The sequence below is a fragment of the Hemitrygon akajei genome, chromosome 12, assembly GCF_048418815.1.
Source record: "Hemitrygon akajei chromosome 12, sHemAka1.3, whole genome shotgun sequence".
NCBI lineage: Eukaryota > Metazoa > Chordata > Chondrichthyes > Myliobatiformes > Dasyatidae > Hemitrygon > Hemitrygon akajei.
Genome location: NC_133135.1, coordinates 66,055,917 through 66,070,761, shown reverse-complemented (window position 1 = coordinate 66,070,761; position 14,845 = coordinate 66,055,917). Strand labels below are relative to the sequence as shown.

At 40.7% G+C, this 14,845-nt stretch overlaps 1 protein-coding gene across 1 annotated transcript in view; it reads right to left on the bottom strand.

The window, feature by feature from the left end:
- Positions 1 to 575: 575 nt before the first annotated feature.
- LOC140737132 (E-selectin-like) overlaps positions 576 to 14,845 on the bottom strand; it is a 40,243-nt gene continuing 25,973 nt past the window's right edge. The window contains exons 9-12 of the mRNA XM_073063325.1: positions 10,587 to 10,772; positions 6,243 to 6,353; positions 2,710 to 2,736; positions 576 to 1,045 (exon numbers count right to left, since the gene is read on the bottom strand). Coding sequence (XP_072919426.1) covers positions 2,711 to 2,736; positions 6,243 to 6,353; positions 10,587 to 10,772 — 323 coding nt within the window. The 3' untranslated portion in view covers positions 576 to 1,045; position 2,710. The remainder of the gene's footprint in view (positions 1,046 to 2,709; positions 2,737 to 6,242; positions 6,354 to 10,586; positions 10,773 to 14,845) is intronic.

The window sequence follows — 14,845 nt, the reverse complement described above, 5'->3', positions numbered from 1 at the left end:
AGTTCTGTATTCCTCACGTATTTCAAGCTTTCATGGTAGCGAACAATCTAATTCTCTTCAGAACATCAGACAAATCAAAATGTTTGTTTTCCTTGCACTTCTCTCATAATTAAAAGGAGTAATAGGTTTTCCCACACTGTCTATGGCTTTGTTGCAATTTTTTTTCTTTCAGTTGTTTGTCTTCAGGCTTTATCTTCTAACTAAATTTCTAGCGTGTGCTACTTTATTCTCATGTCTCATTTCAGGGATTGTGATTACACTTTGGTGCCTCAGTAAATGTGGAGCCTAATCAATAATTGCCAGCTTTTTCCCCAATCCTGTCACAAATGCCTCACCAGAGATCACTGGATATTACATGGACATGGCATCTGCTCATTCCTTTCTCTCCTACATGCTAGTGATCAGGCACAACTTAGCACAATAGCTCAACAGAGATTAGGAATTCCATTATAGAATAGGAATAGGGATTGAACTTGGTTCTTTTTGCTTAGCTATAAGTGTATTTAAGATGCCAGCTTTGAGTATTCAGTCACTCTAATAAGGATTCTTAATTTTAACATCAATCACAATACATATTGGAGAAGAACACTTTTTATTTTAACGTTATCTTTTTCCACACTAGAGACAATGATTTACCATATTAGAGGCACTTTATACATGGAAGATCTATATGTTCAAATACAGTTTCAGTTTTACGCATCAGCCAAGCAAGCAAATGACTAAAACAAGGAAGTTAATTCTATCAATATTTTATGCATTTAAAATAGCATCTATAAAACTGATCCTTAATAATTAAGTGCAGGGGATATAAACGTTGCTATTTTCTTCCAGCTACCATTGGAAACTTTGAACGTTGCAACATCGTATTTAAACACAACCTTTGTTCATAGCTTTAAATGATAACATTATTTGGTACTTCAGTACTTTAATCCATTTATTCTGTTCGGGTGATCAATATAACAAAAAGCCTCATATCACTTGTAAAGAAGATATCTCAAGCTTTCCAATTTTGTCTGGTTGAGCCTTGTATTTGCTACTTTGTGATCTGTAATTAAGGAAACAAATTTGTTACTATTTTAGCATAGCACTTTAAACATAATGCTTACATTTCTTGAGAAGACCTCACGACTGTCATCTAACAGTGCTGTCTGTTAATTGCTTATATATATATAAAATTATTTGTGGTTCTCCATTGTTAAAATTTGAAGAAAAAAAATTACATTGTAAATTTCTTATTCAGAAAGTCAGAAGGAATGGGATCCAGGGAAGTTTGACCAGGTGGATTCAGAATTGGCTTGTCTGCAGAAGGCAGAGGGTCGTGGTGGAGGGAGTACATTCAGATTGGAGGGTTGTGACTAGTGGTGTCCCACAAGGATCGGTTCTGGGACCTCTACTTTTCGTGATTTTTATTAATGACCTGGATGTGGGAGTAGAAGGGTGGGTTGGCAAGTTTGCAGCCAACACAAAAGTTGGTGGTGTTGTGGATAGTGTTGAGGATTGTCGAAGATTGCAGAGAGACATTGATAGGATGCAGAAGTGGGTTGAGAAGTGGCAGATGGAATTCAACCCAAAGTGTGAGGTGGTACACTTTGGAAGGACAAGCTCCAAGGCAGAGTACAAAGTAAATGGCAGGATACTTGGGAGTGTGGAGGAGCAGAGGGATCTGGGGGTACATGTCCACAGATCCCTGAAAGTTGCCTCACAGGTAGATAAGTTAGTCAAGAAAGCTTATGGAGTGTTAGCTTTCATAAGTCGAGGGATAGAGTTTAAGAGTCGCGGGGTAATGATGCAGCTCTATAAAACTCTGGTTTGGCCACACTTGGAGTACTGTGTCCAGTTCTGGTCGCCTCACTATAGGAAGGATGTGGAAGCATTGGAAAGGGTACAGAGGAAATTTACTAGGATGATGCCTGGTTTAGAGAGTATGCATTATGATCAGAGATTAAGTGAGCTAGGTCTTTACTCTCTGGAGAGAAGGAGGATAAGAGGAGACATGATAGAGGTATACAAGATATTAAGAGGAATAGATAGAGTGGACAGCCAGCGCCTCTTCCCCAAGGCACCACAGCTCAATACAAGAGGACATGGCTTTAAGGTAAGGGGTGGAAAGTTCAAGGGGGATTTTAGAGGAAGTTTTTTTACTCAGAGAGTGGTTGGTGTGTGGAATGCACTGCCTGAGTCAGTGGTGGAGGCAGATACACTAGTGAAATTTAAGAGACTACTAGACAGGTATATGGAGGAATTTAAGGTGGGGGGTTATATGGGAGGCAGGATTTAAGGGTTGGTACAACATTGTGGGCCAAAGGGCCTATATTGTGCCTGTACTTTATCCAAAATATATTTCTCAAGTGATCATAGAGCTCTTTCCATTTATAGCGTTCCACTGCATTTGATGTTGAAATTAATAATTCCTTAACAAAGTTAATAATGAAACAAAGTACCGTGCTTTCATAGGAGAGCATGTCTTTCTGGGGCAGTTTCCCAGGATTAATCACTTTGACCTTAAAAACAGGTTACTGATTTGAAGTTCTCAGATACTGATCTAGAGAACTGCTGAACACTATTGGCTCAAACGATCCTTTCTTTTAACAGATTTAAGAATCAAGACAATAATAAGGTGTAAATAGGGGAATGGCAATATAAATAAAATACAACCATTTGTTCACCAGGCGTTTTAAGTGGAGGTATCCAGACAAAAATCATCATTACCTTACAGTGACAAACGTTCTTTCATTGCTAGAAAGCAAAAGCAGAAATAGGTACCAATTATTATTTAAGAACAGCACAAAAACCAGGCTCCCCTCATTGACTCTTCTACATTTCCTGCTGCCTTGGGAAAGCAGTCAACACAATCAAAAAACCCTCCCACCCCAATCGCTCCTCTCCCCTTCCATTCCATACAAAAGCTTGAAAGCTCAAGAACAGCTTCTGTCCCATTGTTGAAAGACTCCTCAATGGCCTCTGATATGATGAAGATGAACTTCGCAATTTACCTCATTGTCTTCCTGCACTGCCCTTTCTCTGTAGCTGTCGCACTGCATTCTGCATTGTACCTTGATGTACTTACATTTTGAAATGGTCTGTGAAAGAGTTTTTCCATTGTATCTCAGTATAGGTGACAATAATAAACCAAATGACAACTGAATTGATGAGTTTGGAAAATACATTTCAAATTGCTTGCTATGATAGAAAATGCTGGTAGTACTCAGCAGGTTAACCAGTGGAGAGCAAAATAAGAGCTACCACTTAAGGTTATCTGAACAAAAGTTTAGTGACTTTCTATCAACTTCTAAGTTTTAATGGCTGTCGGTTGGGAACTGATTTATTATGGTAGATAATCCTGGTTATGCTATGAACAAATGAGAAATTGCAAAACAGACTGAGCAAGTGAAGCTTGGACCTTATTCTGTATATTTCACAGAATAAAAGATCCTAAAGGAAGGTTATACCACATTTCTCTTTTAGTTCTTACAAAATAAAGAAAGATCAGGGAATCTGTCCATTAACTTATTTCCATTTTACTTGCGTTCTAGAGCATGAAAACATTTAGTATTAAGAGTCAGGACTGAACTTGCTTTATTCATTAATTGATCATAATATTTTCAGCTATCAAACTCCATTCTAAACTGGAAGTCCAATCAATTGTTTTTAAATCACAAATGCTGATGCTTATCAGTTGCTAATCATCAACAACTGTTCACGAATGTGAAGTTTAGGCTTTGATAGGACCACTCAGTTCCAGACCTCCTTTCAATCTTGGCCCAAATGTAACAAAATAATTGAATGCCAGAGGTGAGTTACTGTCCTTGATATCATGCCACATCTGGTTCAGTGTGACTCAAGGAACCCTGGCAAAATGTACATCAATGGAACTTGAGGAAAAATCTCTTCAGTTGATGTATTCATATCCTTGCACCAAGTTCAGAAGTGATGATGTTCACTTATCATTGTGCAATATTCAATCTGATTTTTAGCTTCCCAGCAAATGCAAAAGCCTTTGCCTGCATGCAGCAAAACCTGAACAACATTCATAGATGGGCTGAAAATTGGTTTGGAATATTTGCCTTGCACAAGTGCCAAACAATAATTATCTTCAATATGAGAAACTCTACCCTCAACATTCATTAACATTAATATCTTCTGGGCCCCACTATTCTGGGGTTCAATACTGACCAGAAACCTAAATAGATTTATCACATCAATATTGTGGCTGTAAAAATACAGAGGCTGGGTATCCTGGCACCCCAGAATCTTTCTACTAGCCATAAAGGTCACAGCAGAATTGTGATGAAACACTCTCCCTTTGTCCAACTCCAACAACACTTAAGTAGCTTGATGCCATCCTGCACAAAACTATCCATTTGATTGGCATGCAATACATCACCCTAAGCATTTACCCCATCTATCAGAGCTGTGTTATTACTCATCAGGTCTACTGCAATAATACCATTCAGTTGTATGACCTCAGGTACCAAAAAGGGCAAGGTCAACAGGACTTGTCACTGGGTCTAAATCCTGACAATTTCCTATCCAATGCCACTGTGGGAATACCTTCATCAGAGGGACTGCAGAAGTTCAAGAAAGTGGCTTGCCATCACTTTCTCAAGGGCCATTAGAAATCAGTAATAAATGCTGGCCTCACCACTGGAATCTTCAGTGAATAATTGAATAAGAAAATAACTCTCAGATTCCACTGAAAAGAATAGACAGATAAATTTGTATAACATTGATTTTGCACAGAAACTAGACACTGTTGCTACAGAAAAGGAACAAACTGATGCTAAGATAATAAATGCTAATTCTTGGCATAATTAACTTGGATGAACATTTAGGTGTTGTACTGGACAGTGCAATGCATAAAATCCTTATGATCACCGGGTGCTCAGTCTGCAGGGTTGATTCTGAACTTCCTATTGCACCCCACTTTAATTCTCCATTTCATTCCTACTCTGACCTGTCTGTCTGTGACCCCTTCCACAGGGTCCACATAAACTAGAGAAACAATATCTTATGTTCTGTCTGGACAGTTTGCAACCTTCTGGAATGAACACTGAATTTTCCAGCTTCAGGTAAACTGCTCTCTCATTCTTTGCCATTGTTCTGCTTAAGTCCTTTCTTCATCTCATTTCTATAGAACGGTTCCCTAAAGGCCAGTGCTCATGCCAATCTCCATATGCTCTTCTGTCTTGCACTTCATTCCTCCCCACAGTTCAGCTTTGAAAACTGATAACTCTCATTTCCTCCCCCAGTTTCAAGGAAGGATCCCTGACTAGAAGTACTAACTGGTCTCTTTTCCCACAGATGCTGCTCGACTAGCTGAATTCTTTCAGCATTTTCTGCTTTTGTTTAAGATTCCTGCACCTGTTTAATTTGTTTTCTCCCTGGAATGCTCATCAACAGGTCCAAAAACAAAGGGTCATTGTTAACTAAGTTCAATTTGGACAACATCGTCTGGTGAGTGGAATGAAGCAGTTTGAGGCAAAACTCTAGAATTTGCTGCTCAATGAGCTTTTTGTAAATGGTGCCTGATCTCTGCTTTAGATTTAGTAGATCACCTGAAGTTACTGTCCTATTGGAGTGCATATGTTCCAAGTTGATTTCTGAGACTGGCTGGCCATTCCAAACTAGGGAGATATTTCAATGTGTTAAGTTTTAAATATTAGACACAGCCTGCCTGAACCCAAAATGAACTTTGACAAAATAGATCTCAATATTTCAGCAAAATATAGTTGGCGATTGGAGGTCAATGTGATAATTCAGTATTTAGTCTTCAAACTTTTTTTTTCTTTTGCACCTCCCTTTTTCTCACTGAATACTTTCTTTCCCCTATTAATTTTGTTTCTTATACTTGATTTGACAGTTTTGTGTCTTCTAGGTCTGACTCTGTGCACCACAGTACAAATTCTTCAGTTCAATAGCTACGCTGTTGCTTGCCATATTCATATAGGGTCCAGGTGTCCTGCACGGGGTACTGGTGTTTTTGGACCTACTAGCAACAGTTTGCTCTAGAAACCCCCTCCAAGCCACATGGGAGGCTAATAAACCAGAGATTCTAATAGTAAAGCCCCAGCTATGTAAATTGGGTTACACCAGCTATAAACAGCACTGAAATGTGGCCCGTTTAGCTCTGAATATAGCTGTTTGTGCTCTCTTACTTACATTAATAGCCTCAGTGCAAACTCAAAATGGTGTGTATTGCTAGCTCACTAAAGAACAGAAAAGAGAAAATTTAGGAGGCTTACCTTTTCTTCGATACAGTTTAATTAAATATCCAATAAAAGGCAGGGAAAGCAAAGCCGAAGCCCCTCCAGTGCCAATGGCCACCTTGGTTACAAATTGGTTTTGCTGTATCTCTAGAATAAAATACAGAGATATGATGTGGGGCTGTGCAGGCAGAACAGGAAAGTCAGGACTCAGATGTTGATTAAAAAAATCAAGTCAACTTAAAAGGTTGCTCCTGCTGCATAGATTATTAGAAATGAGGGCCTGATTACTTTCAGAAAACAAAGGTAATAGATAATTATGGTGGACAATCAGAATTGTATCGCAGGGTAGAAATAGCAAGTACATAGGACTTAGAACAGTACAGTACAGAGACAGGACCTATGGCCATGATGCTGTGCCAAGCAATATAAACCTACTCCGTAATCATTCCAACCCTTCCTATTTTTCTTGCATCCCTGTGATGCAGGACATACATTTAAATTGAGAGGGGGAAAGTTTAAAGAAGATGTAAGGAATTTATTTTTACACAAAGAGCGAAGGCTTCCTGCATTGCACTGCCAGATATGGTGGATGGATGCAGATATGACAGAGGCTTTTAAGAGGAGGTTAGGTAGACACAGAATAGGTAAGGAATGGAGGGATGTGGATTATGTTGTCTAATTCTGCATTGTGCTTGGCACAGGCATTGTGGGCCAAAGGGCTTGTTCCTGTGTTGTACTGTACTGTTCTATGTGCCTTTGCCACGTGACAGTGAGTATAGGAATAGAATGAGGTGGAGAATAAATGCGTGGCTGAGGGATTGAAGCAGCGGGCAGGGATTCAGAATTCTGGATCATTGGGACCTCTTTTTGGGCAGGAATAATCTGTACAAAAAAGAGAGGTTGCACTTGAATCCTAGGGGGACCAATATCCTGACTGGGAGGTTTGCTAAGGCTACTGGGGAGAGTTTAAACTAGGATTGCTGGGGGGTGGACCCAAACTGGAGAGACAAAGAAAGAGGTGGTTGGCTCACGAATAGAGAAAGCTTGGAGATAGTGTGAGAGGGAGGATAGGCAAGGTGATAGAGAAGGGACGTGCTCAGACCGATGGTTTGGGATGTGTCTACTTTAATGCAAGGAGTATTATGAACAGAACGGATGAGCTTAGAGCATGGATCAGTACTTGGAACTATGATGTTGTGGCCATTACAGAGACTTGGATGGCTCAGGGGCAGGAATGGTTACTTCGATTGCCAGGCTTTAGATAACTGTATTTCATAAAGGACAGGGAGGGAGGCAAAAGAAGTGGGGGCGTGGCACTGTTGACCAGCAATAGTGTCATGGCTGCAGAAAAGGGGGAAGACATGGTGGGATTGCCTATGGAGTTTCTGTGGGTGGAAATTAGGAACAGGAAGGGGTCAATAATTCTTCTGGGTGTTTTGTATAGACCACACAATAGTAACAGGGACATCAAGGAGCAGATGGGGAGGCAGATACTGGAAAGGTGTAATAATAACAGGGTTGCTGTGGTGGGAGATCTTAATTTCCTAAATGTCAATTGGCATGTCCCTAGAGTGAGGGGTTTAGTTGGGGTGGAGTTTGTTAAGTGTATTCAGGAAGGTTTCTTGACACAATATGTAGATAAGCCTACAAGAGGAGAGGCTGTTCATGATCTGGTATTGGGAAATAAACCTGGTCAGGTGTCAGATCTCTCAGTGGGAGAGCATTTTGGAGATAGTGATCACAGTGCTATCTCCTTTATCATACCATTGGAGAGAGATAGGAACAGACAAGTTAGGAAAGCGTTTAATTGGCATAAAGGGAAATATAAGGGCATCAGGCAGGAACTTGGAAGCATAAATTGGGAACAGATATTCTCAGGGAAATGTATGGAAGAAATGTGGCAAATGTTCAGGGGATATTTGCGTGGAGTTCTGCATAGGTACATTCCAATGAGACAGGAAAAGGATGGTAGGGTACAGGAACAGTGGTGTACAAAGGCTGTTGTAAATCTAGTCAAGAAGAAAAGAAGAGCTTATGAAAGGTTCAAAAAACTAGGTAATGATAGAGATCTAGAAAATTATAAATCTAGCAGGAAGGAGCTTAAGAAAGAAATTAGGAGAGCCAGAAGAGGCTATGAGAAGGCCTTGGTGGACAGGATTAAGGAAAACCCCAAGGCATCCTACAAATATGTGAAGAGCAAGAGGATAAGACGTGAGAGAATAGGACCAATCAAGTGTGACAGTGGAAAAGTGTGTATGGAACTGGAGGATCTAGCAGGGGTACTTAATGAATACTTTGCTTTAGTATTCACTACGGAAAAGGATCTTAGCAATTGTAGGAATGACTTACAGCAGACTGAAAAGCTTGAGCATGTAGATATTAAGAAAGAGGATGTGCTGGAGCTTTTGGAAAGCATCAAGTTGGATAAGTCACCAGGACGGGATGAGATGTACCCAGGGGTACTGTGGGAGGCGAGGGAGGAGATTGCTGAGCCTCTGGCGATAATCTTTGCATCATCAGTGGGGACGGCAGAGGTTCTGGAAGATTGGAGGGTTGCGGATGTTGTTCCCTTATTCAAGAAAGGGAGTAGGAATAGTACAGGAAATTATACACCAGTAAGTCTTACTTCAGTGGTTGGTAAGTTGATGGAGAAGATCCTGAGAGGCAGGATTTATGAACATTTGGAGAGGCATAATATGATTAGGAATAATCAACATGGTTTTGTTAAAGGCAGGTTGTGCCTTACGCGCCTGATTGAATTTTTTGAGGATGTGACTAAACACATTGATGAAGGAAGAGCAGTAGATATAGTGTATATGGATTTCAACAAGGCATTTGACAAGGTACCCCATGCAAGGCTTATTGAGAAAGTAAGGGGGCATGGGATCCAAGGGGACATTGCTTTGTGGTTCCAGAACTGGCATGCCCACAGAAGGCAAAGAGTGGTTCCAGACAGGTCATATTCTGCCTGGAGGTCAGTGACCAGTGGTGTGCCTCAGGGATCTGTTCTGGGACCCTTACTCTTCGTGATTTTTATAAAAGATCTGGATGAGGAAGTGGATTGATGGGTTAGTAAATTTGCTGATGACACAAAGGATGGGGATGTTGTGGATAGTGTGGAGGGCTGTCAAAGGTTACAACAGGACATTGATAGGATGAAAAACTGGGCTGAGAAGTGGCAGATGGAGTTCAACCCAGATAAGTGTGAGGTGGTTCAAATAAGATGGCAGAATATAGTATTAATGGTCAGACTCCTAGCAGTGTGGAGGATCAGAGGGATCTTGGGGTCCGAGTCCATAGGACATTCAAAGCTGCTGCACAGGTTGACTCTGCGGTTAAGAAAGCATATGACGCATTGACCTTCATCAATCGTGGGACTGAGTTCAAGAGCCGAGAGATAATGTTGCAGCTATATAGGACCCTGGTCAGTTCCACATGGAGTACTGTGCTCAGTTTTGGTCGCCTCACTACAGGAAGGACGTGGAAGCCATAGAAAAGGTGCAGAGGAGATTTACAAGGATGTTGCCTGGATTGGGGAGCATGCCTTTTGAGAATAGGTTGAGTGAACTCGGCCTTTTCTCCTTGGAGCGACGGAGGATGAGAGGTGACCTGATAGAGGTGTATAAGATGATGAGAGGCATTGATCACGTGGATAGTCAGATGCTTTTTCCCAGCGCTAAAATGGCTAGCACGAGAGGGCACAGTTTTAAGGTGCTTGGAAGTAGGTACAGAGGAGATGCCAGGGGTAAGTTTTTATGCAGAGAGTGGTGATGGACTGCCGGCGATGGTGGTGGAGGTGAATACAATATGGTCTTTTAAGAGAGTCCTGGACAGGTACATGCTCAGAAAAATAGAGGGCTATGAGCTAAAGAGGACATATTTTCCACCAATTACAAAAGAATAGACCATAATGATAACGTTTAAACAGCTGTCATTACAGATGCTTGCTCATCAATGTCTTACTATGCAGGTATTTGAAACATTAACTTGTTACCATCAAAAAATGTGAAAATGAATTGAAATCAATGCCCAATCTACTTGAGGAACTCATTGGGTCAAACAACATCTTTGGAGGGAAAGAAATTGCCAAAGTTTTGGAGTGTGACTCTTTATCGGAACAAGTAATTCCCGAGACAGGATCTCATGCTGAAATGCCGATAATACCTTTCTCCTAACAGTTGCAGCTCAACCTGCTGAATTCCTCCAGTATTTTGTGTGTGTTGCTGCTCAACCTGTTGAGTTCCTCTAATAGAGTGTATTTTGCTCCAGCTTGCAACATCTGCAGACCCTTTGTCTTTTACACTACTTCTGAAAACACATATCGAAAATCAATACTTTTTGGCATTCCAGTGTGAGCGACACTCATTAAACAAAGACTACCTTCACAAGCTGGGATGGGTGATGACCACCTTCCAGAGTTGTCACACTGCAGACTCTCCGAACCATTCAACGAGAACCCTGTTGCACAGCTATAAACACAGACCGAGCGGAAAGTGAAGTCTCCACCTACGTGCGAACAGTTCTGATATCCATTCTTGGGAAGCTTTGGAACCTCACACCTTACAGCTGAAAGAAAAAGTTAAGAATTGAGTAATAATTGCACATGCAAAGCATGGCGCAGTGACACACATTACGTGGGCAAACCTGCAGTTCATTGTATATGCAAATCTCACAAACAAAAGGGTAACTGGAGGATAATCTGCACTTCATTGCATTGGGTATTTTACCATCAGCTCCCACATGGGCGGATGCACAGTGTAACTAGCAGCTCATTCATAGCACATTCACATCACACCCAACCCTCATGACTGCACTGGAGAATCACTCTGGTCCATTCATGCTACGACTAATCCCAAGCTCTCCAATGAAAAATGGCATCACATAACATAACTTAAACACTGGCTTGCACAAAATTAAGTTTCCCATAACACTAACACAATACCTTATAGAGGGAACGTTTTCTTAAACTGTGTTATTAAGTGGAATACTTCAATTTGAAATCTCCAGTGCTGTCATAGACTGTTTTAATGCTATTTGTTTTCTGATACTTACGGACATTTAAGAATAGTCAACCACATAAGTAATTTAAAAAAAAACTAGAAATTTATAAATGTACTTCAATGCAAGTTTAATTAATAAAGAAAGAAAGACTGCTATTTCTCCTGATCCCCATGTAGTCAAAAAATAAACTTTCAAGTTAAACATAAAGCTAGAACATTCCTAGTCAGGAACCTCAATTTGTTACTCTTGGAGTTACTGTATAACAACACATATTCTCATCTCCCACATCTGTGAAAGTGACAACTTGCCAGGGGATTTTAGAGGCAGTGTAATCGTTATCAATTTGAAGGAATGGGATAAATCTAGTTGTGGTTATTACATAAAGGTTTCCCTGCAGTCTTCCACAGGGAACGTCATTGCCAGAGTCCTTCTCAACCACTACTCTCAGATAGGTTGCTCCCATCCAGCTATAAGATGGAGTCAAGATAACTACAAAGATTATATCAGTTATCTTGCATGTCTTTATCTTGGTCTATTAATTGAGAGTGACTATGGTGTAGCAGTCGAAAGTTTGCCTTCTGGCAGAAATCATTTCTATTGAATATCTGTCATACAGGGTGAGATCTGGTGTCATCAGCCCAATACTTTAGAGTCATAGACTGGGATAGCTCAGAAACAAGCACTTTAGCCTACCATGTCCATCATGATGTTCCCTAATTTTTCTCGCTGCAATACTGTGATTCACCTCTAATGTGCTTCCAAGAGGAGTTGAACTAATCTACAGGGCAAAGGGAAAAAGTGTAATATATGTCACCTCCACTCCAGAACCAAGGTTACCCCAAGCCCAGGCATCATGTTACACTATGAAGCCAACACCTGGGTATGCACGTTTTTCAAAGCTGAGCTCCAAGTCACTGTTGCTTTGTTGACTGAGCCATATGATATTATGGGCTTTGTAGTTAATGTGTACAAAGCAAACATCCTCTGTCACTCACCCCTGCAGACAACACTATCCACAGGAATTAACTGTTCATGATGAGATTTCGGAGGAGATGGATTACTTCCCATATCTCAGGACCCATCTCTCAACAAAGTCAGCTTTCTGAACAAAAGAACATTTTGAGATCAAGGCATCAAACCTGATACAAAGATCATGGCTTACCAGTCAGTAATGGTCTTGTCCTCTTGTACACTGTCTATCTGAGAACAAGGCACCACAGAGTATTGTAGAGATATCACCAACATTCACTCTGCAAATTCCACTAAAGGCACTGGCAGGAGAAAGGAAGAAACATTTCTGTTCTCTCCCAGGATGACAAGCAGACCGTCAAGGCTCAAACTGGACTGTTTCCTTTGACAGGTAGGCCACATAATCTGATTGCCTAACAGCAGAGTCACAAAAAGAACACTCTGCAACAGTAAGATTTCAAACCATCTTTGAAATGTTTCCCCTGCACATCCAGTAACAGTAGGATTTTAGGATGAAACATTTCAAAGATGTTTCTAGGGTTCAGTGAAAAAATGTAACATTCCCATTGGCCCATTTGGATCCCTAGCTCATGAGCAAAATTAAAAAGGGGCTGCCAAGGGGGTGGAAAAAATCTAAGTTCTACTTATTGACAGAACAATAGGCCCAATATGAAAGGATAAAGGAGTCCTGCACCTCACAAACAACCCACCCCATCTGTTCCTGCAAACATCTACTGCCCCACTTATGCTGATTCTGAGATCGTCTACTGGCCTCAAACAGAACGGAAACCAGTTATCCTTGACCTCAAGAGAGCACCCAGGATGAAAAATACACAGCTGAAGTAAGCACTCCTTACCACTGGAAGACAACTTACAATTCACAAGATAGTACTGCATTGATAAACCTTGTGATAGCTGGTATGTTTTGTAACTTCAGAACATCAAATTAATTCAAAAGACACAGGAGTCCAGGAATGCAGGTCTGATTTTGTGTTTACTTTAAGTGAAACACACGTTATCATGTGGTAGCATTATGATGCACGCAATTTGAGTTTTTCATGTACCCCATAATGAATTATTGAAATGAACAATGCTTAATCAAACAAGATATTTTCAAGACTGCTGAAATATAATTCAGATATTAAATACACAACACCACTGCTGCTTAGCTATAAACTCCAACTCAAAAGCAAATGCATCTCAACTACAATCTACAGACATCTACAGCATAGTAAAGTTTTAATTGCCCCATTCAGGCCTGAAGATTTCATTGCTGTGAAGGCTTTCTTACTCTTGTGGGATAATGTCTTTCCTGAGAGGGGGGAAGGGATCAATCTGCTTGTGAGGAGAGACCTGTGGCTGTGAAACAATTTCAGGTTCTGGTGGTTATAGTTGTTGACTCTGAGACTGCAGGAAGTGGTTCTGACAGCAGTACCACCTTTCTTCTCTTACATTTGATTCTGCTTTCCTCTAACGGATTGGTGTGTTGCCTCCAGGTGATATCAGATGCAAAATTCACCTCTTATGACAGTAGTCCAGTTCTGTCCTTAATCTTACAGAGTACCCACTTTCGATCACCTCTGCCATTTCTGCCATGATAGGGTGACTTTTATTTTGCATTATGTCAAGAGTAGAGTCTATTTTTGCCATTTTTTTTCTGGTATTTTCTTCCAAGGGCAGACAGGACAATCCATTAACATTTCCATGATTAGTCATCCTCTTGAATTCATTCTTGTAGTTGTATACTCTAAGACACAAAGTCCAGTTTTGCATTTGTGAGCTGCTGTTAGTGGGACACCTTTCTGTGAATTGAAAATGAACAGTAGTTTTTAATTATCAGTAATGAGGGTAAACTCTGTCCCATATAAATACTGGTTAAAGTATTTTACCTTCCAAACCAGACTCATGGCTTTTCTGTCAATCTGTGTGTAGTTTTTCTCTGTAGCAGTAAGGGAACATGATGCAAAGGCTATGGGGCATTAATTTCCATCACACATAAATTGTGACATGACTGCCTCTATTCCATGAGATAAGGCGTCACAGGCAAGCTTCACTGGACACTGCAGGTCATATTATGTCAATTCATTCTCTGAGGTCACCATTTCCTTCACCATTTTGAAGGCCAGTTTGCACCTTGCTTTCTCCATTGCCATATCTTCCTGATCTGCAGTAATGAGTTCAAGGGGAGGAGCATAGTAGCGAGATTTGGCAGGAACGTGTTATAGTAGTTGGCAAATTCTAAAAAGAACTGAAACTGTGACATGTCCTTTAGCCTTGGGGCATCCACCGCTGCTTGAATTTTCTCAACACACTTGTGTGATCCTTGTGCATCAATAGTCTGACCACAGTAAGTGATGCTTGATTTAAAGAATTCATACTTGTTGCGTCATGCTCTGAGCTCATAATCTTCTAATCTTTTAACAATGTCTTAAGGTTTTGGAGAGGTTTCTTTCATCCTTACAGTTAACAATGATGTCATTCAGGTAACACTGAGTTCCTGGGCAGCCTTGTGGCACCAAGTCCATAGGTTTCTGCCAGAGCGCAGGTGCAGATACTACTCCTATTGCAGCGATAAAGCCCCTTGTGAGGGTTTATAATGAGAAGCACATTGGAGTCTTCATCTATCTCCATCTGTAGGTGTGCCTCAGATAGGTCCATTTTGCTGAAGT